Genomic DNA, 21,879 nt, shown 5'->3' with positions numbered 1-21,879 from the left:
ATGCATCAAAAAATTGTTTGATCTGCTTCAAATTAGGTTTTTTTAAAATCACACTTTAGAACTGCAAAAAGTCAAGTTATAAGGGATCAAATTGGGTTAAAAGCTTAAGTATTATTTTGTAATCTAAGTCTGGTAATCCAAGGGTTAACAGAGTAAACAAATTACTTTAACAAGTGGATGTATCCACTTCTCAGTTACTTTTTCAGGGTATTCTGCTGAAGCTGAAATGTGGGAATACTGCAGCTGGCTGGCAAACAAAGCTGGAATGATAGATGTGGTTTGGTAGCCACCTGGTTACCAAATCAACCTTCAAAGCTTGCTAGGCAGGTGAAAGCTTTTTACAGTAGCAGCTTAAATAAGCACTATGTACATATAGCCAAGGTTGTGATTAGACTGATTATTTTGTTGAAGGAAGGCTTTGAAATACTGCTGAACAGCTAATGCAGCTGTTACATTAGTGGGTTTTCATTTGGTTGGGTTTTTTGTTTGTTTTAATTCTGGGAAAAGGGAGCCAAAGGAACATGAATTTTTGCCAACACTCAGTCTGTGCTCCATGCACTGCAGTGGATCAGGAATTTTCTAAGGAGACTCTCCAGAGAGACAAGACCTTTGCAAGTCAGGAGTTTTTCACACGGGCACAGCATGGCAGAGCGTGCTTGGGCAGACTGCTGTGTTCTTAATCTCAGCCATCTCCTCATCTTAAACCATCTCCTGTTACTTCTCCTGCATAGTTCTGAGAAACACAGGCAAATTTATAGCTTACTGCTGACCCAAGGATTCTTTGGAAAGCAACATTTCTCACCAATGATCAATGTGTTTTGTAACTTGTGGAGGAAAACCATAAAGATGATGACTAAGCTTTGCTCTTGTGTATCTTTCTTTGGGCTGAAGTACTCTATTAAAAATGCTAAGACAAAATTCCATGTTGTAGTTATGGAAGTCTCATCATCCAGAATTTGACAGGGTATCAGTGCAGGAACATTAATCAGGAATCAGATAGCCTCTACCAGTTGTTTTGAGATGCTCTGAATTATATATACACATATTTAATTCTTTTTCTTTTGCCAGGAATTTGATTTTGAAAAGGTGTTCTAGTGTTAAATGTGTAGACAGACAACACAGACAGTAAGGTCTAAATTTACCTGGTGCTCTTGTCAGTCTCTGTCCATTTTTATGTGAAACTGAAGCTCACTGTGTAACGTCTCCACATTTATCAATTTGATACTAATAGAATGTTTTAGGGATCAGTATCGTTTTTATTTTCTTATTCTGTTCACCTAATCTTGAAGACTTACACTAAAGAGTAAAGCATACTACTGTTTGCCCTGCAGTTCTGTTTGTTGCTGCTGTTTTGAATCTCCAAGCCAAAGAGCTGGAAGAGGATAAATTCAGTTGAGTTGTACCTAAACAGATCTTTGTACAGTCTGGCAAAATGGCTGACAGCCCCAACTGTGATTTGAAGTCTCTGAGTCCACTTCAGCTGTTTGAAAGAGTGACTGAACAAGGAGAGAAAGTCAGAGCGCTGAAAGCAGGAAAAGCACCAAAGGTATTTGCATTTCACATTTTGAGCCCATTTTTTTTTCAGTTTAGGTGTGTCTTTGAGAGCTGAAGAATTTTATCATTCTGAGATCTATTTTGCATTGTAATGAGAAAAACCCTTGTTAAAAACTGTTCATGTCCATTTTGTGAACTGTTGAACTGTGGCATACCTGAAGCCAGGTAGTCACTGGCAAGACTGAAGTTTTTATTCTTGAAGAACAAGAACCCTAGACTTTGAAATCTGCTTCCTCCAGTTGCCATACCATGTGACAGGATCCAAGGCATTTATTTCTCAAGTAAATTTATGTCACTTGCATTCTTCCCTGGCTTTAGATAGTTCATGAAAATCTTTTTCTCCAGGCACTATTGTAGACATTATCAAATATGTCTTCCTGTAACTGTACTGACAGTTCCTTCTTAAACTCCCTTAAATAATTTAGTAATTTGCCATTTATTTCAGGTTCCCTATTGTGTCATCAGTATTTTGGCAAGGAAAGCTCAGTTTTAAAATGGGCTTTCTTAATGTATTGCCTGTGGGAGAGAGCCTTGAAAACTGGGAGTCAAATAAAGTGTTGTTCTATTTATTGCTTGCATGAGATTTTACAATAGCTTTATATTAGAGAAGTTATAACCATAACTTCTTGTTCTAGTGTATCTTCCAGTCTGTCAATGAATTGTAATGAATAAATTGTTTTAAGGTGAGCCACTAAAAGCATTGTAAAGTAAATTAGATAATAATTTATATTTTATTTATATACCTTTAGAAATTTATGGTAAAAGTGCTAAGCTTGTTATACCTCTGAAAGGCAAGCAAGCAATTTTTTCCTAGGCAGAAATTGAAAAGCAAGACAGAGGTGCTTTAGATCTCTTGCCAATGGTGATGATTTATATTCTAATGAATAAGTATTTGCTTTTCTTCTACGCTTGACATTGATGCTGAAAACATTTAAATAAAATAGAGTTTAGGGTTTATTAATGATGCAATTCAGATCAAAGCATGGATGTGGGATTTTGAAAGGTTGGGACATTAATGTAATTGTCTATTTTAAGTACATTAAGGCAAACAGTTGTTTGGGTTTTTTCCTTTATTCAGGATGAAATTGATGCAGCAGTGAGGATGCTCTTATCATTAAAACTGTCATATAAAACAACAACAGGACAAGATTATCAGGCAGGCTTGCCTCCAAAAGATCTTGTATTAATAAACAATGGTACAACTAAAGAAGAGGATGAGGATTTAGTGGATCCCTGGAATGTGCAGACATCAAATGCTAAAGGCGTGGATTATGACAAGCTCATAGGTATAACTCTTCCTTCACTGCTACTAAGGAATTTATGTAAAGTGATCCTAATGACCACAGAAACAGCAAGGCATCATAACAAATCCAGATCAAAACATCATAGGTAACATTTAATTTATGTCTAATCTTAGCATTTCCATGTCTAAAGAATTTGCTGTAAGAGATGAAAATGTCCCAGGTGGAGATTTCCTATGAAAGACTTAAATACTTTGCAAGGAACCTTTAAGTTCAAAGTCTAAGTTTTACTGTGGTTTCTTTTTTTGTGTAAGGACTGTTATTAGAAATTACACTAATGAAGACACTGTGACTGAGTATTCAGTGACTGGCATGCAGAAGAGCATTTTCACCAGCCTGAAGGATTCTTCCTACCCACTCCTCACATCACTTATAGATTAAAGAGGGCAGGAATGGTCCAAAACTAATGCAGAAATCTGTTAAGTCTAGTAATTTCTTACAAAGGCACACTTACAGGCAGCCAAGTGCTGGCTGCAGTGAAGGAGTTGCAGCTCATTCAAAAACATGTAGTGTAATGGAGAATGTTTCAGATGGGGTTATTACAAAACTTGCAAAGTTTTGTAGTTTAGGAAACAGAGGTCAAGGTAATTTCCTTATTGGTTTTACAGTTTGCTGTTTTAATAACTTGTTTGAGTCTAGCATAGAAACAAATGAGAGAACTATTCATTAATTTCTCTGTTTTTCCTTTTTTATTATTGTCAATCTTCAATTCATGTTTAGTACCTCAGTTTACATTGCTGAGGTCTGCTTAGTAGTTTTTGCTCACAGTAGAGCATACACCCTTATGTTGCAGTAATCATATTTGCTTTTGGGACAGTTGCTTGTGTCAGCATTATTTTAATTCTTTGTGATGTTACTGAGAGATTGTGTCAAATGTATGCACACATTAGCTGAGTCTGCAGGAAGTAACAGGAGAGAGAAAATGGGAAAGGGAGAAGTGTGCAAAGAAAAATATAGGTCAGGGTGAGAGAAGGAAAAATATATATTTATTAGAATCTGGAAATGGAAAAGATCTCTCATAATCTTGTTACTTGCATAAGAGTTACAGAGAAGTGATTTGGGATTCTTTTTCTTGGAAGGAGAGGTCCTGAGCATTTTAGAAAAGGAAGAATTGCACAATTGTGATGGCACAATCTCAGGATCTTCCTAAAAAGTACTTACCATAAATCAGTTCATGCCCTTTTTTTCTTGTAACTCTGTACATAAGACCTTTCATCTTCCTCAGAGTGTGGGTTAGCCTAACAGGTTTTTACTTCTTTACACTACTCTCAGATTAGTGAATTTGATAAATTAGTCATTTTGCTTGTTCTAAGTGCTGTGTTGGAAATGTTTCAGAGCAGAATGCTAGCCTAGCCACTTCAGGATATGAAGCAGTAGCTGGTTGTTATTGATAAGCTTCCTTCTTTTCCTTCCCTTTTTAAAAATAACAATTAAAGGTGTTGTTACATTGGATAGCTCCTACCCTAAGGGAAATTTTTGTGCCACTATAATCTGTTACTAGTGGTACCTGAGAAAATTGCCACTGTGCTTATGTTTAATCAAACACATAAAAAATGAAAGCAGTGTGTGAATTGAAAGAGGTCTCCTTCTCAAATGCTTGTCCTAGATGTGCACTTAAGTGTATGGTGGCACGACAAAACAGCCTGAAGATATTCTGGGAAGAAGGGTTCTGTCAGCTAAGTACTAGATATGAACATCCCTAGAAATGTAATGATTGGGAATGATTTCCAGGATTATTTGCTTCAGATTGAGGTGAGGTGGACTGGCCTGTCCACCTCAATTCCACAATTCCTTCTTCTAGCCCTTCTTTAAGGTAGGATTGGCATTTGCATTCTTCCAGCCTCCAGGAGCCTCTCCCTGTTGTCATGACTGTTGAGAGATCATTGAGACTGGCCTGGTCACCAGAGTTACTGTGTGACAAATATTGGAGTATATATTTCTCTATGTAGTTATAACAGGGCAGTGGCAAGGAGGAAAAGTACACAATGAATTTTCAACAAATGCAAATATGCTGTGCATGAAGAACTGCAAAAATGGCAGTTCTCAGGACTTCTGCACAGTGAGTTGAAAGCTGTATTTTGGTAAAAGCTAGAAGACCAGTGATGAACAGCACACTGGGAATTTTTTTAAAGCTTGTTTAGGAGCAGAGACTTTGTCAGAAGCTGTTTGGACAGGCAGGTTCTTTGTGAGCAGACAGCCTAAGATGTTCTGAACATTCAAATAAGGGGAAATAGGTAGGGAAAAATTATCTGTATTTTAACAGAAAAGGTGAACATGGGCAAAGAAAAGGGAGTTGTGCAACCTGTAAATGTTTAATAAAGATCTTCAGGCATTTCCAGTGAAGTGTTCTATACCCCAGAGAGCTTTTCTAATCACTTTCTGTGACAATACACAAATATTTCTAGGGTAGCCAGTCCCAGTTAATCCAGGGCATTTTCATGTTTTCTTTTGATGTCAGATTAGCCTCTTGCCAGTTGCTGTTGATGTGCTGAATCATTTTCATGCTCATTTGGTCTCTTTTCAGCATTCTTTCAGATTATTATTTGCCATTTTGTGATGCATTTTGCATTTCATTAGTGCAATGCTGAATAATTCTAGTATTGAATAGAGCAGAATAGTAGCAAGCAGTAGATTATTAGACAGATTTTTTTCAAACAAATTTAAATTATAGAGCACTGGCCTGATTGTTAAAATTCCAAAATTACTGGGAATGGGGAAAATACTGCTATTTTACTCTATCACAGCCTTTCCTAAACCACCAAGTCATAAGTCTTAGTGATTGCCATGAAGAACATTATGCATTTCCTTTTCAAGCCTCTTGAGGGGAGCAGTGTCTGTAATCATATACATATTAAAGAAGAATTAAGTTTGCAGAAGAGTATTTGGGTTTGGTGATGTCATTTGAGTGAAAGCAAAAGATGTTGGCTGACAGCACAAAATTTGGACATCAAAAGAGAAACATTCAGAGCCTCTTTTTATTGTACATTTTTATTGTATGGCTTAGGCCAAGTTGGTGATCTGAATGTGTTTCTTGTGTTTTGCTTGGAATATCAATGCTTCTGCTGTAAGGAGACTGCAATTACAGTAATTTGTGGATGGAGAAATACTGCATGTTTTAGTGAGTTGAGCCTCCTAGCATAGAGATAATACTGGGGGTGACTGCTGGGTCTTCAGGCAAGAATCAGGAAAATTGACTTTGATTTTTTGACTTGAAGATGTCTTAGCCTGCATTGGTATGTTCTTGGTATTCCAACATCTGGTTGTAGCTATGCTGTGCTTATTTTAATTTTTTTTTAACATTTTATGATTATAGTTCGCTTTGGCAGCAGTAAAATTGACACAGATCTGATAAATCGAATAGAAAGAGCCATTGGGCAAAAACCTCACCACTTTCTACGTAGAGGAATCTTTTTTTCCCACAGGTGAGTTTTTTCTTTTATTAAACTTCAAAAGGTTCTGTTGGGCAGACTTCCTGCAAGAATTATTGGGAGAAGCCTGTAACTAGCAAAAACCATGTGCTTTTATGCCAAGGCAAACCAACTGTGCCATTTGAAATTAGCAACTCTTGCAGATTTTCCCTGGCAACACTTGAAACTCTTGATTGCGTGGGTTTGTGATGTGTCCTCAGGAACCCCAAACTGAAGAAATGTGCTCAGAGTGCAGGCTCATGTTGTCTCTCTGTCAGCAGCCAGAGGCAGTGGCCTGGCAGAGAACTCCAGGTGCCACTGTTGGTTTCAGCAGGGCTCCCATGCATCTGTTTGTGGTGCAGAAAGGGCTCAGGGAGTAATCCTAAGCATGAGCTTGCCAGTGACCTTCACAGTTTAATGCTAGCACACAGGGCCTTTTGGGCTGTGGCACCAGCAGCTTGCACAGAAGGGCCTGAGCATGGCTGAGGGCATGACCTCCACCAGAGTCAGCTAAGCTGCTTGGTTGAACCTGTTTGAGAACCTATCCCTGGCTGTTTTGCTAGGCTCTGGAGATTATTATCCAGTGAAGTAATTTTAAAAGCTGCACAATTTCAACATCAAATTTTCACTTTTGATTTAATTTTTCTTTGAGTTTTTTTCCCCCATGAAGACTGAAGGAGACCATGCTTTTCTTAAATTAACAAGAACTTTCTTATTTCTAGGACCTTTAACATACTGTAATTTATTTATCAATACTTTTGGCTTTAAAAACACTCAGATTTTGAATAAAGGCATTTTACTGTAGATATTTCTTGCTAAAGAGTTGTATCTTGTTTTCTCTGTTTTTTTCTCTAGAGATATGGACCAAGTACTTGATGCTTATGAAAACAAGAAGCCCTTTTACCTTTATACAGGCAGAGGGCCATCCTCTCAGGCAATGCATGTTGGTCATCTCATCCCATTTTTGTTCACAAAGTAAGCTGTTTCTACCAGTTGTATTCATCAAAGCATTTTTTTCAAAAGAAACATTAAATATGGCTTGTGAAACTGCCAAAATGATACATTGCAAAGAGATCTGATTATGTGAAGTGAATATTAATGAACTTAATTCAGTCTTACCTTTTCACTGAAATGATCACAATCCCTGCATCACCATAAAGCCCTTTTCCTTACTCTCTTAGCCATGTGGCACTCCTTAGAATTTCTACTGTCCCTAAAAACAGCTCTTCACCTAAATATAATTGCATATGCATACAAAGAAAAGAGCAGACCTCTCCACATACTGTTTAACTATATAAAAATATTTTAGCTGCGTGATTTACATCTTCATTTTAACTTAATTTAGGATAAAACGTGTCTGCTTCTATTAGGTGGCTTCAAGAAGTATTTGATGTTCCCTTGGTAATACAGTTAACTGATGATGAGAAATACCTTTGGAAGGACATGACAATTGAGAAGGCATATGAATATGCTAGAGAAAATGCAAAAGACATCATTGCATGTGGTTTTGACATCAATAAAACCTTTATATTTTCGGATTTAGACTATTTAGGGTAAGTATGAATTTCTTTTGAGCAGTATAGTGAAAAAAGTGTCTATATTTTCCATGTATTTTTCCTCTAACTTTGACTACACTTATAAATAAGTGTGTCTAAATTTGAAAGCTTCAGGACAAGTTTTGTAGTACTTGAAATGGAAGCATATTATTTTTTCTACTATCTAACATTTTATATCTATTATTGTCATTCTCTGTATAACATATGAACAAGTACTTGTGTGTGCAATGTGTAAATGATGAAAAATATATTAAACCAACAGAAATGTAAAAATACCTAAACCACCAAGAAACTTCCTGATTGATTTGCTTAAGATGGTATCAAAATCTTTCAGATGTGTTTACAGTTTATTGGCTTTAACAGAAGGCATTGCAGCAACTTGTTTTGGTCAATTATTTTAATAATACAGCATTGAGTGAAGTTTAAAGAAGAATGTTTGTAGTGATAACTGGGGGAAGGGAAGAATAAATTAAACTTTCAAGGCATAAAATTCCTGGTTTTGAATGATTCTCTAATTATCATCTCAATGGGCCACAAAAAGTCTGAAACTGTGAGACTTAATCCAAGTTTTTTGATGTTCTCAGCTTTTGCAGTCAAAGTTTGTACATACACTCTCCTCCTCTTCTCATTTTATTTTTCCACTTTTTTTTTTCCTCACAGGACAAGTGCTGGATTCTACAAAAACATTGTCAAAGTTCAGAAGCATGTCACATTTAACCAAGTGAAAGGAATCTTTGGCTTCACAGACAGTGATTGCATTGGTAGGAAATTGTGCTAGTTACAAGAAACAATGCTTGCTTTCACTTTCACTTGAGCTATTTTAAATAAGAGTTCAAAGAGATTAGTGTGCCACTCATGAAACAGGCAGAAAAAGCAGGATTATGTTTCTAGGCAGATTCTGATGTTATTGATGTTCCTTCAGAATAGAACATACTTTACAATGAAATTTCTAGCATAACTTCTACCTTTTTGACTTAAGTAAGAACAAAGTACAAAACACAAACGTTAAGGAGTCCAAAACAGAGAACGACTTTCTTATATTTTCTTTTTTATTTTGTTACAGTGATTGGAGCTATAGGCAATCTTACCTCCTTGAAAGTTCTATGCCAAATTTGTAAAGAAACTTGCCAGAAAAGGTTGCATTAATACACATAGGCATTTACATATATGAAAAAAGTTGGGTGCTGAATAGCCTAAATTATCAGGGTGCTGGGTAACTCAAGTCTCCCATATACTTCACTGCAATTGCAGTTTCTGTTACATGGCCAAGAGAAAAGATTCTGTGTAAAAATGACATTAAATCCTGGATGTTTCTGAGCATTATCATCATTCTTCATCCAATAATTAAGCCAGTGACAACTTTAGCCTTCACTGCAACCAAGGAACAGGTTTCCACTTGCTTTAGCAGTGCTCTGATAAAGGATGGTATTGTGATTATGACTTCATCACATATGTGTAAAAGTCCAGCACTTGCTGTCTGTTCCAATAGGATTTTGATCAGCTCCAGGTTGGCCACACTCGGATTAAGCCCTGTATGAAAAAGAAAACTGGGCAATCTGAGATGCTCCATGAGTACAAAATGATTATAACAGTGATTGAAGATCTTAGAGGGAAGCTTATGTGATGGCTGTAGCAATTCTCTCACAAAAAAAAATAAAAGAAAAGAAAAAAATGGAAAGCTTAGTCAGTTCTGTTCCTGGAAAGGGTAAATAGTTCAATGATCAAGAGATTATGCAGTGATGAACTACTTCTGAAGTCAGTGTGGTCCCAGCTTGTCTTTTCTATGTCAGTTGAAGGTTTGTTGACATTGCAGAAGGTAAAGGTGAAAAGGTTTCCTCAGATAAGGCAGCAGAGCTTGATAAAGATAGAGCTTGGTCTTCAGCTAAGTATTTGGATAATTCACTTGTGCATTTTACATATTGCAAAAAATTCTCTCTATTTATCACTGCTTCTGTTGATTGCTTAGCTTTTCCAAACATGTTTTTTAGGTAAGATCAGCTTTCCTGCTATCCAAGCTGCTCCATCCTTCAGTTCATCATTTCCACAGATATTCAATGGCAAGGAGAATATTCAGTGTCTTATCCCATGTGCTATTGACCAGGTAAGAAAATCATATTGCTTAACTTGGTTTTCATGGATTTGGTTTTATATTGTTCCATTCAGGCTTCATGGTGGTGTCTCAAGGCATCTGTAAAACATTCCTGCAGGCACCTTTCTGGGGTAGAAACTGAAAGACCTAAAAGATGAAAAGATGAAGGCTTAACCCAGCAATCATGTATTCATCCAGTTTTGCATCTCTCTTGATCTCAACTCCATTCACACTGAGCTGACATCTAGGAAAGCAAGGACTGTAACATCTATACAAAAGCCCACTGACATGAGGGGAGGAAGAAACTTTTGGCCATCTCCATGGTAACTTGGACAAGATGGAATGAGCTCAACTTGCAGCACAAGAGATTTCTGTTGAACCATGGGGAAAAACCCTCTCTCAGTAAGAATAAAGAAGCACTGAAATAGTTTGCCAGAAAGGCTGCAGAACCTTAACAATTCAGATTTAGAGAACTGAAAGAACATCAGATTCAAATGAGAGTAATAGGGTCTTGTCTTTAAATAAGTGGTATTTCTAGGAATCACATCCTGCACTGTCTGAATCTTTGGCTATTTTAGTCACAGGGACAGACACTGGAAGATGATGTAATCAAATTAATCAGCCACAATATTATGAAGTAAAATTTCACTTTGGTTTAAGTCACGTCATTAGCACAGCACTGCCAGCTTGCTTGCTGATTTAGTTCAGATTCTCTGCTGGTTGTTCAAATGCTTTGGGAGAAAGCTTTCATCTTAGGCTGCATCCATCTCCAGGCATATTAAGCATAGTTTTAGCAACTATTTGAATTAATGTAAAATTTTGTAAATATGCCTATTACTTAAGGGAATCAGAGTGTACAACACTATGGAAAAGGAAAAAAAAGGGGATTTTGTTTGTTGGTGTTCTGAATTAACTGGATTGAAAGTAGGTTCTGGAATATTTCATGGTTTGCTTTTTTCAGTTTTTGGTTTTTTGGCATCACTTCTTATGGCATGAATGAGTCAGCATCAATCAGAATTTATTTCAAATCACACTTTTCAACTTTATTCTGTGCTTTTATTGGTTGTTTTAGGATCCTTATTTTAGAATGACCCGCGATGTAGCACCAAGAATTGGACAGCCTAAACCAGCCTTACTCCACTCAGTCTTCTTCCCAGCCCTACAAGGAGCACAGACCAAAATGAGTGCTAGTGACCCAAACTCCTCCATCTTCCTCACTGATACACCCAAGCAAATCAAGACAAAGGTAAGGACCTGTGAAACCTGATAGAATGAAGCTTTGCAACAAAAAGGAGAGGTCATGGAGTCATAGAGTCATTTGGGTCAGGAAAGAGCCTTAAGATTGTGGAGTTCAACCATAAACCTATCCCTGCCAAGTCCACCACTGAGCCATGTCTACAGGTACCATATTGGTAGTGTAGTCTCCAGCTTCATCAGAAAGTGCTGCAGAGGTTGGCCCACAGCTCCACCTGACACTCCTTTGATTCCCCCTCAGCTGTCTGGCACTGCCTTCAGAGGTCCTTGTGGTTACAGTGACAGTTTTTAGTGTTTTCCTTGAACATGTGTGAATTGGGTTTTCCATACATTTCATGGCAAAGCATCTTCAGAAATTGACTGAGTTATGCAAATTTAGCTGAACTATCAAATATGATCTTTTGCCTTACCAGCTAGTCTGACAGTACAAATATTAGCTAGGATAGTGTACAAAACATGTTTGTTTTTCTGATACCTGGAAAGCAGTGGTGTAAGAATAAGAGCTGTGGAGGCTCGTGCTATTAAAATAAATATTATGTTGCATAGTTTTGCAATCTGACAGGCCATGATGTAAACCTAATACACAACTCTTTCTCTTGACTGCCTCTCCTTGCTGGGTGCACCAAACATTGCATGGTGTTAGTTACAACACAGGTGAGACCTTTCCTGCTGCTTGAGAATCTGTTGCTGCCAATTCACAAAGAAATCTGCTCACTCCAATTTCCAAATAAACATTATGATGAATTGCAACTCAGAAGGGGTATTTTCTTCTGAGTATGTTCCTAGTTTGTTTCTAAGTTCAAAGGAAGATTGCTTTTATCTGGTGTCAGATGATGTAGTTTTGCAAAAGTTCACCTGTGTTGTGGTATTTAAAGAAAATGAAAATCAGTCCTTGGGAAGGAATTTGAAGGCATGAAACCAGGCATTAAATAAATGTTCAAACAAGAAGAAAACATGTTAATGTTTCTATTGGGCAGGCTTGGATTAATTCTCTTTGACAGCCACCCCAGAATGCTTCATTCTCTTGTAGAAACTGATTAAGCAGTGCTGTTTTGAAGAATTGGAATTCTTCATGTGTTTGGATTACAATAATTCCAGTTAACTTGCACAGTTGCAGAGCTGCTTTAAAAAAAAAGCTGTAATTTCAGAATAGAGAATACATGGTTAATGGCAATACTGGTAACGTTCTTCCATGTTTTTTTCCTGGCAAGTAACTTGTGATCTGCAATGAGATCCACATTCATAAGTCCTAATTCTACTGTCTTTAAACTACTTGAAAAAATAAAAAAATAATTCTAGTACTTGGAATATAAAAGGCATAAAGGAGAATCTGAACATGACGTAAAGTGTTGAGTAATGGAGGACAAGCTGAGATTTATTTCAGCTTCTGAAGCCCATCAGAAACAAGTATTTTTGGAAATACAGCGTTAGAGAAAGACCAAATACTGTTATAGCAAATAAATAAAAAAAAATATTAGGAAAGGTGACTTCTGGTCATGAATGAAGGTTAAAAAGAAAATGCTACGCTGGACAAAAAAAATTACTGCTTACAGCATTTTTCAAATTATTGATGCATTGCTAATTAATGAGGTTCAAAACTTACAGAAGATAAAAAATTACTATGTATAGGGAATGGCTAAAAGAATTCTGAGTAATCTAATGAGATGAGTGACAGCATTTCAATAAACTCTTCTTATTGTACCTATCAGCAAATTACAACTCAGTTATTTGTTTTCCTATAAAGTGTTAGTTAGATTTTATGTCTACAGACATATTGAGGGATTCAGAGAAGTTCAGGGGGAAAAAGATCAGTGCATCACTATGGATGGGTCACTGAAACCCTCAGTTAATTAGTAAATGCCAGAATATGTAAAAAAATGAATTTGAGATTAGGAAAGGAATCATTTTGTGTTTCAACAAAAAATTGCTTTCACCTGACATTGTTGTTGGTGTTGTATTTATTTAATCCTTCTCTGTTTAGGAAGAACCACAAACTGTAGAGATAAAAGGCTTTGAAAAAATTTCACACAGGCTTGCAAAATCTAGTGCTGAGGAAGGTCAGTGCAGAAGAGTATGTAAAAACTTCATTTTACAGCTATTCAGGCTGCCCTACAATATAAGAATAGATGTGTGTGGCAGATGGCAGTTCATTGCCTTAAAATATTCATCAGTGCCTGATTTCTGATTGTAGTTCGTTGCCACAAGACTTCATCTGTAACTTGGTGGTTGGAGAGATTCAAAAAAGCACTAGACAGTCTATACAGATAATAGGAATGTTCATAAATTGTAAATATACAACAGCTCCTGGATACCAGAACTAAAAAAACCCTACTTCATATGCAAATGTGTCTCTTGGCAGGTTGATAACAGTATCTCAAAAGATACAGGAGCTAAATGGAAGCTCAGCATATGGTTAAGAAATTTTTTTTCCTCCTCTTAGCAATTTATTTTCTTTAAATTTGTGGGAAGATTAGCATCCTCAGAGAGTTCTACATATGTATAAATGCTCAAAATAGGCCAGTGGCTTCTGAATTTATTGGGAATGGGATTAGCAATTACATCTGTTCAGTAGTTCATCAGCCTATAGGAAACTATGCTTAAAAAGAGGGAGGCTGTCAGCAAATACTCCATTTTTAGACTGAACAATTGAGCATTGGTCTGATTTTAAGCATTCTAGACAGACTTTTGTAATGTTAACTTTGCTTTCTCATGTTTTTCTTTTCCACAAGAAGGGATAAGGTTATCTCAAGGATTTCTGCAGGATTTTCCATGCCTTCTTCATCTCTTCTAAAATTAATTTCTTGATAAAGTGAATATCTTAATTTTTGTTACATGAAGTACATTTTCTGTAAGCACAAATTCTATCCAACACCTTCAGCAAAAGGGACTTAAAACTTTTTTTCCTGGGTCTTGGGTAGATTATTTTTAATTTTCACTTATTTTTATTCTGATTATGCAGTCTGAGGAGTATGTGTACAGCCCTTTTTCCCTGCTGGGTTCTAATGACCTCCTTTTTTCAGTCCTGAGGCTCTGCTTTAACTTGTCCCACTCATTCCTCAGCTAATCCTAAGTAAAGAATTTGGAGGATCATGACACATCTCTGTTTGCAATGAAGTAATCCTGATTGTGGTGGGAATTACAGCAGGAGCTGCTGGTATTGTTTCAGATTAACAAGATGCTGATGTTGTTTCAGATTAGAAGCTTCTGGTGTTGTTTGAGATGAACAAACTGCTGGTGTTGTTTCAGATTAGAAGCTCTTGGTGTTATTTCATTTTCACAAGCTGCTGGTGTTGTTTCAGATTAACAAGCTCCTGTTGCTGTTTCAGATTAACAAGCACGCCTTCTCGGGAGGCAGGGACACCATTGAGGAGCACAGGAAGTACGGAGGCAACTGTGATGTTGACGTGTCCTTTATGTACCTGACTTTCTTCCTGGAAGATGATGACAGGCTCGAGCAGCTGAAGCAGGTGAGTAACCAAACTGCTCACAGGGTTATTCATTCCCTGCTCTGAGGACAAAGCTGTGCCTCAGCCCTCCACAGAGATGTAGCTCCATCCTCCTGAGGATCTTCTCCAGGAAGGTAATTTTGGTGTTATTCTCATGCCTTCCATCCCTTTCAAGTTTCAGTATTAGTATCTCAGTTTTTGTTTCTTTGCAGTGTTCTTTCTCACAGGCCAATCTGTCTCATTTAAAATAAAAAATCCCCAGTGTTTTCACAGGAATCTCCCACACTCTGTGGGACAGTATCTTCCCTACCTTTCAAATGAGGTCACCTTGGGATTGGTGTTGTTTTAATTGTATAATACACTCTGGATGTTCCTTATTGTAAAGTACCTAAACATTCTGCGAAACTACAAAAGCTCATGTCTAAAGCTTGCTGCTTTTTGGTTTTTTATCATCGTCAAAAGAAATGTAATAGCTCTGAGGAATTGATTCATTGATCCCAGGCGAAAACTGCTTCATATATGTTGCTTTTTCTTTAAGCCTGTCTGGCAGACTTCTGTCCCCAGGAGTGGTAGCAGGCCACTTCCCTTCCTTTCCTCACCAATAATAGGTGGTGTGTTTTCTCTGGAAGGCGGGAGCTGCAGTAGATAACACCCACGTCACATTGGTTTATCAGCTTTCTCCTGCTGGGAACAGCTGCAAGGAAATCAAGACCTGCAGATTCTTCTCCAGCCCTCTACTCCTTCCCACACAAGAGCAGGGTTGGATAGCTACTCTTTTCTGTGCTGTTGTAAATTCCTTATGGAAACCTGAAGCGCATTTGACTTAAAGAGATTTTTTTCATTGATCTCCATTCACTGCAGGAGTGTCAGCCTGATTGTGCTGCAGAGCACAAAGCCTGGCCCACAGCTTGCAGCAACACTGCAGAGGTGCCTCAGAACCTGGGTAGAAAACATGAACTCACCCACTGTAGCAGCCTCAGTGCAGCTGCTTCACCTCTAGCACCAGAGGACACTTCCAGAGAAAGTAACATTGGTGTTTTTGTAACAAACTAACAAGCAAAAAAATAACAGAATTCACAGAAGGACTAGATTGGAATAGATGTTAAAGATCATCGAGTCCAACCCAGCCCTAGCACCTCAACTAAACCATGGCACTGAGGGCCACATCCAGTCTTTTCTTAAACACATCCAGGGATGGTGACTCCGCCACCTCCCTGGGCAGACTATTCCAGTACTTTATCATCCTTTCTTTAAAAAACTTCTTCCTAATATCCAACCTATATTTCCCTTGATGCAGCTTGAGACTGTCCTCTTGTTCTGTCAGTTGCTGCCTAGTGAAAGAGACCAGCCCCAACCTGACTACAACTTTCTTCCAGGAAGTTGCAGAGAGTGATAAGGTCACCTCTGAGTCTCCTTTTCTCCAGGCTAAACACCCCCATACAGACCTCAAACATCCTGACCTCAAACCACACCCTGAAATTGCAATTCCGTTCGTTCTTGTTAATGTATTTTACTCTTGATCAGTGAACATCAGCAGCATTTACACCTTGAGCAGGTGTTACAAATGGCTTGATGATGAGGGGACGTAATCATATATACTGAACTGTCCCAGCCATGGTTGCTAAATGTGGCTGAACCAATAAACTTGGCCTGTGCTTCTAAGCTAAAGCATTTCAGTATTGAGCAATGGAATGGATTACCAACTGTGACTATGACTACAGTGTGAACATAGATTCTGAGTGTCTTTGCTATAAAAAGGATATTTTAATCACATCTAGTCTCTTACCAAATGCAATGAGAAGAAAATATGAGAATTTGTACCTATTATTATGGCTTAAACTGTTTATTTGAACTAGGATTCTGGGGAGGAAAATTGCAATTTCCTGCAAATAATTACAGGATTTCCTAGTTACACTAGTGAATGTAGTTTATTTAGTCCTTATAATAACTTGTCACATACAAAGTTGGCCAGCTACCTTAATGTTTTAACAGGCAACAAGCAACTCTACAAGTTTCATTTTCAGAGTGATACCAGATAATTTTCTAAGGCATGTACTTACTTTTAAGTAATCCAGATCTGTCTTTTAAAGAAATACTGATCACGGAGTCTTTTTGTGAATGTCACTATGTTCAGCAACCAACACTTTCTTGACAGGCCTACACCAGTGGGGAGTTGCTCACGGGGGAGCTGAAGAAGGTACTTATTGAAACAATGCAGCCCTTGGTAGCAGCTCATCAAGAGAGAAGGAAGCAGGTCACAGATGAAATTGTGAAGCAGTTCATGACTCCAAGGAAGCTGGCTTTTGAATTTTGAAGAAATGTGTATGTAACTTAGCACTTCATAATCCACAGCCAAGTAATTGTTGTCTTCTGTTGTGTGTCATCACTCCCTAGTTATGTACAGCCTGTAATCGGTGCTTTATAAATAATGAGTAAATTATCATGAACAGGAGAGTACAGAAAAAGTTTAAAATACAACTTGTATCTATTTAAAATCAGAATATGCAAGACAGAATTGATCCCTCTTGCAGAAAAGCATGTATGTCAGCCCAACATTGTATTTTAATGTATTTCATGTTGAAAATATAAATAAAATTTCCATTTGATGATAAAGGCTAACTTGGAAATTGCTTTAAATATGTTGGTAAGAGGTCATATCTCAAAAGTAATAAATAGTAGCTCCATTTTCTTTTGTACTCTGTACCTTGGTTTACTAGATTGTATGTCTTCTTGGGCTGCTGAGAACATGCTGCACACAAAAAAGTAGTGAATGTTACAAAGTGGGATCAGTACAGAAAGAGTGGACATCTGTGAGTTGAACACTGGAGAAAGAATATCAGACTTGTCTTGCTGTCACCTTCCTCTTTGACATTGGGCAAGTTGCAGAAATCTCACTGTACTTTTTTTCTGGAGCTTTTTACCTGAGTGCCTCTGGAAAGAGGAGGTCATCAGGAAGCTGTCAGGTCCTTCATATTCTCAGGTGGAAGATAGTATAGAAATGCAAATTTTAGTTTCTAAGTATAAATAACAAGTGTTAAATCATGATGTGAAAATTGAAGTCACACTGGACACAGGGATAGTTTTAGTACTGTCTGTTCCCTTTCACTGCACCAGGAGGTTTAAACTAGGGATATTTATTTTAGGATGTATGCCAGTGAGAAAATACACTTTGTTAAAATACCTCATGTAATATTTAATTATCTCCTTTCTTCAAAAGAACTTCAATGTCTTCACTATGATTCCTGGAAGAAAAATCCAAATTATTAGTTATTTGTTTTGATCTGAGCAGTGCTGAGTGCAAGCTGTTAGATCTGTCTTGTATAGAACAGAAAATTGCTAGCCCAGGTATAGTCTAGCAAAAATGATTTTATTTGATGTGGATAACCCAGATGGGTTAACCTGGTTATGTTTGTTCCAGGAGCCAAGGAAAAGGCAGAAGTGCAAGGCAAACCTAGGTATATTACACGAGTTTCAAACTTGTGCTGGAAATAGCAAGGCTTAGCTTTTGTCTTTTTCTTTACAGTTTATGTGAGCTGACATTTCTAATCTAATGCCATTGACTTCAGTGAATTAGTGAAAATGTTTCCCAGAGACTGTTTTCATAACCCACAGGCAAAACATCTCAGTGCCAGCAAGGGCTTAACAATGAGTAGAAAAACTTTTTTTTTTTTCTAGAAGTAGTGGAGCAATTCTTAGGGGGAAGAAGCAGCTGCTTAAATCCAGTAATAAATAAGCTAAGTCTTAATTACTTTGGACTTTAAGGATGACCTTCCTGTTCTTGCAGTCTGCTCTTTGTCATCTTTAGCCATACATAAAAGATAAGCCTTAAATTGATTTTAAAAGTGCTTTTAGAGACTTATAATGCAAATATATTGTTTAAAATATATGCAGATTTGTTCTGCTAGATTTATTTCATTAGCTTAGAATTTATTTTGTTATTCACCAAAGGGAAATATGCTGTAGGAGAAACAGTGCTGTGTTCTATTCTAGATAAGCAGATGGATTATTTTATAACAATTGAAATATGTTTTGAAAGTTCTAGATAGGAAGGTGATAGGAAAAGTATTTGTTTACTGAACAGCCACTGTTTTCAAGTCCTCTGAGGAACTTGTACCAACATGCTTCTGAGATGGTACAGTTTCTCAGAGGAGCCTTGATGAATTCCTGACTCTATTGTAATTATGGTTTATGTCCCAGGAGTCATTTTAAAGGTCAAGACAAGGCAGCTTTCAAAAACACTCTGAAATGTTACCAGACATCGTTCATTACATTTTCCTCAATTTGCTCATTTTGTCCATCTCACTGTAATAAAAATGTAGATAAAAGTCTACTTTTGTTTTACTTTTTTTTTAAGCCTTAAATTACTGTTGCTTTGGTTTTGACCTCTCTTCTTACCTTTTTATGTGTTGATTTGTCACCTGATATAGCTGGTCCTTGTTTGGAAGTGTTGGAACAGGGTGCCTTAGAGCCTCCTTCCAGATAGACTTCAGACTGCTCCCAGACTGATCCAGTAAAAGGTCAGTTGTCAGCGATGACCTGGTCCCCAGCCAAACTGGATGTTCATGTCCCTGTGCACAGCAGCCAGCTCTGGGATGTTTACAGTGACACCTCAGTGGCTTTGGTGTAAACTGGTGCTTGAGTTGGAAACACAGTGCTCACCATTTCTATGCAAAAGCACAGATCCTGAATAGCTTCCCACAGAGCTTCCACAATCTCCAAGAGGAAAGCTGAAACCTGCCTGGATATTCATGAGCATTGTCAGAGCAAACAGGAACTGTCAGCAACATGGAACCTGATCCTGGTGTGACTTCTAAGAGTTTTTTTTCCCTCAAGGCCACCAACTTTGTTGCTGAAAGAAATTATCTATGTGACAAGCTGCAGTCAATATAGCAAAGCAAACCCAGCACAGCAAATGTGGTACCTTCTTTCTGTTGGCTGGCCTTCAGCTAGCTGGTTTATCAAAATAAATAGTTCTGTGATCATTACAGTAGCTAAAGGTCAAGATAATACAAAGCAGAAAATAAAGTAGTCAAGTGCTGAAAACCAGAAGCTGAACACCCAGGTGTGTTGAGATGTGTGTAGTGAAGTACATAATATGTGTCCTGTCAGTAAACAAAAATTGGTTTAAATTCATGTGCCTGTGTTTACAGAACTCCCACAGTTCCTGTACCTGTTGCTGTTTGTATCAGGTGTGAGTTCTTACTCAGATTGTCACACAGACACTGTGTAGAGGTTTTTTTTCTCAGGATTATGAAGCCCTTCCCTTCCTGAGAGAAGCTGCCTAGAAATACAATTTGCTTCTCGTGTAGCATTTGTTCAGACCACATAAGAGCCTGCTTATACGTGGTGCTGAACACCCCAAGACAGAGTTCTCAGCCCCTTGCACTGGCTTCTGCAGTTAATTCCAATCATTTTTGCAGTTGCTCTGTAATTTCTCTCCCTTGGGATCAGCTGTATTTCAGTTACACCCACAGGAGGAGACATTTTTAGTTATCTGAGTGCATGAGTGTACTGGGAAAGATGGGCTGTTTAATATTCAAACCTTGGGCTGACCATGAATGGTATCAGTGCTGCCTAACAAAAAGGTTGTTTAGTCTGTTTTACAGGCATTCTTTCAGTGTCTCAGTTCAGAGAGTGTAATGCCTGAGAACAAGGTTGGCTGAGAATAACATGGCATAAAGGAGTTATGGTTCCAAACATCCAGGCAGAGCAGGGGTAAATCACTACCCAGTTAAATGTATCCCTTGTAGAAAGAGGTAAGGGTAGTAGACTCTTAAGAGAAATTCCAAACCTCAAGGAAATGGTTACATCTTCTGTTTTAAGGACTTTCTGACTAAAGGAAGTTTGGGGCTGACACCCAAAGCTGTCACCAGTGTGGTAGGTTGCCGAGGCCATAAGCATTTTGGAGAGAATCCAGTTTAGTGTTGGATCTTTCATTTCACTCCCCTTAAGGTGACATAGTGTGCACCAGCCTGGTGTCTTCACCCTGCTCTTGGACCAGCTGCAAGAGGTGAGTGGACCCTTGAAAGAATTCAGGTGCTTGTTTGACATGATAGCATGGCTGTGAATGTGTTTTAAAGGCCAGTTGAAGGCTTAGATTTCAGAAGGAGTTGTGGAGCTTTTTAATGGTCTCTGTGAGGTAGAAGAGGTTCCCTTTATTCTTGTCTAGGAGCACCTGAATTCTTTAAACTTCTTGTAGTTCTTTCTGTATGTCAAAGGCAGCTGGCAAGTCCTGTCTGCTGCAAAACTGCAGCCAGTGTAGTAAAACCATGTCATCAACTGGTGACAGTGACTGCTGACTAGAAGGGTCCTAAATATAAGAACTCCTTTTAAAATACAGTATTCCCCTTTCCCTCCAATCAATGCATTTTTAGCAGAATCTGAGAGGTTGGATCCAGAATACTTCAAGTGTTGTCATCCAGGGATTAAACCAGAAGCATATATGTTGCCCATGAGGAAGAGTGAGCAAACTAACATTTCTGGGTTTAGGGATTTTCCTTCTGAAGCAATAGCATGGCACTGACACTGGTTTTTCAACTGTCTTTTTCATGGGAAAAAAAAAGTAGGAAAAAGTAAAGAAAAATAAGTAGCAGGAAGATGAGAAAGAAGTAATAGAAAAGTGTGAAATTCTTTCAAAATGCGCCTTTGGCAAAATACATTTAGCTGCTCCTAACAGCACCATTTAAAGGAAGAAGAGTATACACTTTTAAAAGCTGGGAATCTTGATTATTATTACAACTTTGCAGCTCTCTTCGAACTTGCCTAATCCCGGCAGTGCACGGGTTTCATGGCAGCCTTTCCACTGCCAAGCAAAGAGGCTTTGCATCCATCCCTGCCCTCACTCCAGGATGAGAATAGACTGCCTCCAAAGCTGTGCCAAGAGAGGCTGTGCCATGGAGAGCTGCTGCTCCATGGCCTGGGGAGAGGGCTAATGCTGTGGGGCTCAGGGAGAAAATCCCACAGCCTGCCTGGCTCTGCAGCCAGACCATTAGCACAGTTATGTAAACAGAGCATGGCTGCCACTCATACAGAGCAGCAGGGAAAAGAAAGGACATTCCTGCTTCAGCTCCTGCCAAGGGAATATAATTGGAGAGTGCTTTGGGAAAATTACTGCTGGGAGGGGGATGTTGCAGCCTGGAGCACAAATATGTGAGTCACTCGCTGAATGCAGTGCAGGCATAGCATGTATAGAGCACACGCTGGAGAGTGTTAAATCTTACACAAACTCCCCCCCGGCTCTTCCTTTGGTTGGGAGGATCATTCTCTGTGCCA

The 21,879-nt window shown here is 38.2% G+C and overlaps 1 protein-coding gene across 1 annotated transcript in view; it reads left to right on the top strand.

The window, feature by feature from the left end:
• Nucleotides 1-18,937, top strand: part of WARS1 (tryptophanyl-tRNA synthetase 1) — a 20,144-nt gene extending 1,207 nt beyond the window's left edge. Inside the window, exons 2-11 of the mRNA XM_005417883.2 lie at nucleotides 1,332-1,546; nucleotides 2,633-2,840; nucleotides 6,169-6,277; nucleotides 7,118-7,237; nucleotides 7,633-7,815; nucleotides 8,479-8,579; nucleotides 9,807-9,919; nucleotides 10,980-11,153; nucleotides 14,488-14,628; nucleotides 16,763-18,937. Coding sequence (XP_005417940.1) covers nucleotides 1,433-1,546; nucleotides 2,633-2,840; nucleotides 6,169-6,277; nucleotides 7,118-7,237; nucleotides 7,633-7,815; nucleotides 8,479-8,579; nucleotides 9,807-9,919; nucleotides 10,980-11,153; nucleotides 14,488-14,628; nucleotides 16,763-16,921 — 1,422 coding nt within the window. The 5' untranslated portion in view covers nucleotides 1,332-1,432 and the 3' untranslated portion in view covers nucleotides 16,922-18,937. The remainder of the gene's footprint in view (nucleotides 1-1,331; nucleotides 1,547-2,632; nucleotides 2,841-6,168; nucleotides 6,278-7,117; nucleotides 7,238-7,632; nucleotides 7,816-8,478; nucleotides 8,580-9,806; nucleotides 9,920-10,979; nucleotides 11,154-14,487; nucleotides 14,629-16,762) is intronic.
• The last annotated feature ends 2,942 nt before the right edge of the window (nucleotides 18,938-21,879 follow it).

The sequence above is a fragment of the Geospiza fortis genome, unplaced genomic scaffold (genome assembly GCF_000277835.1).
Source record: "Geospiza fortis unplaced genomic scaffold, GeoFor_1.0 scaffold23, whole genome shotgun sequence".
NCBI classification, from domain to species: Eukaryota; Metazoa; Chordata; class Aves; order Passeriformes; family Thraupidae; genus Geospiza; species Geospiza fortis.
This window is presented reverse-complemented; position numbering and strand designations above follow the sequence as displayed.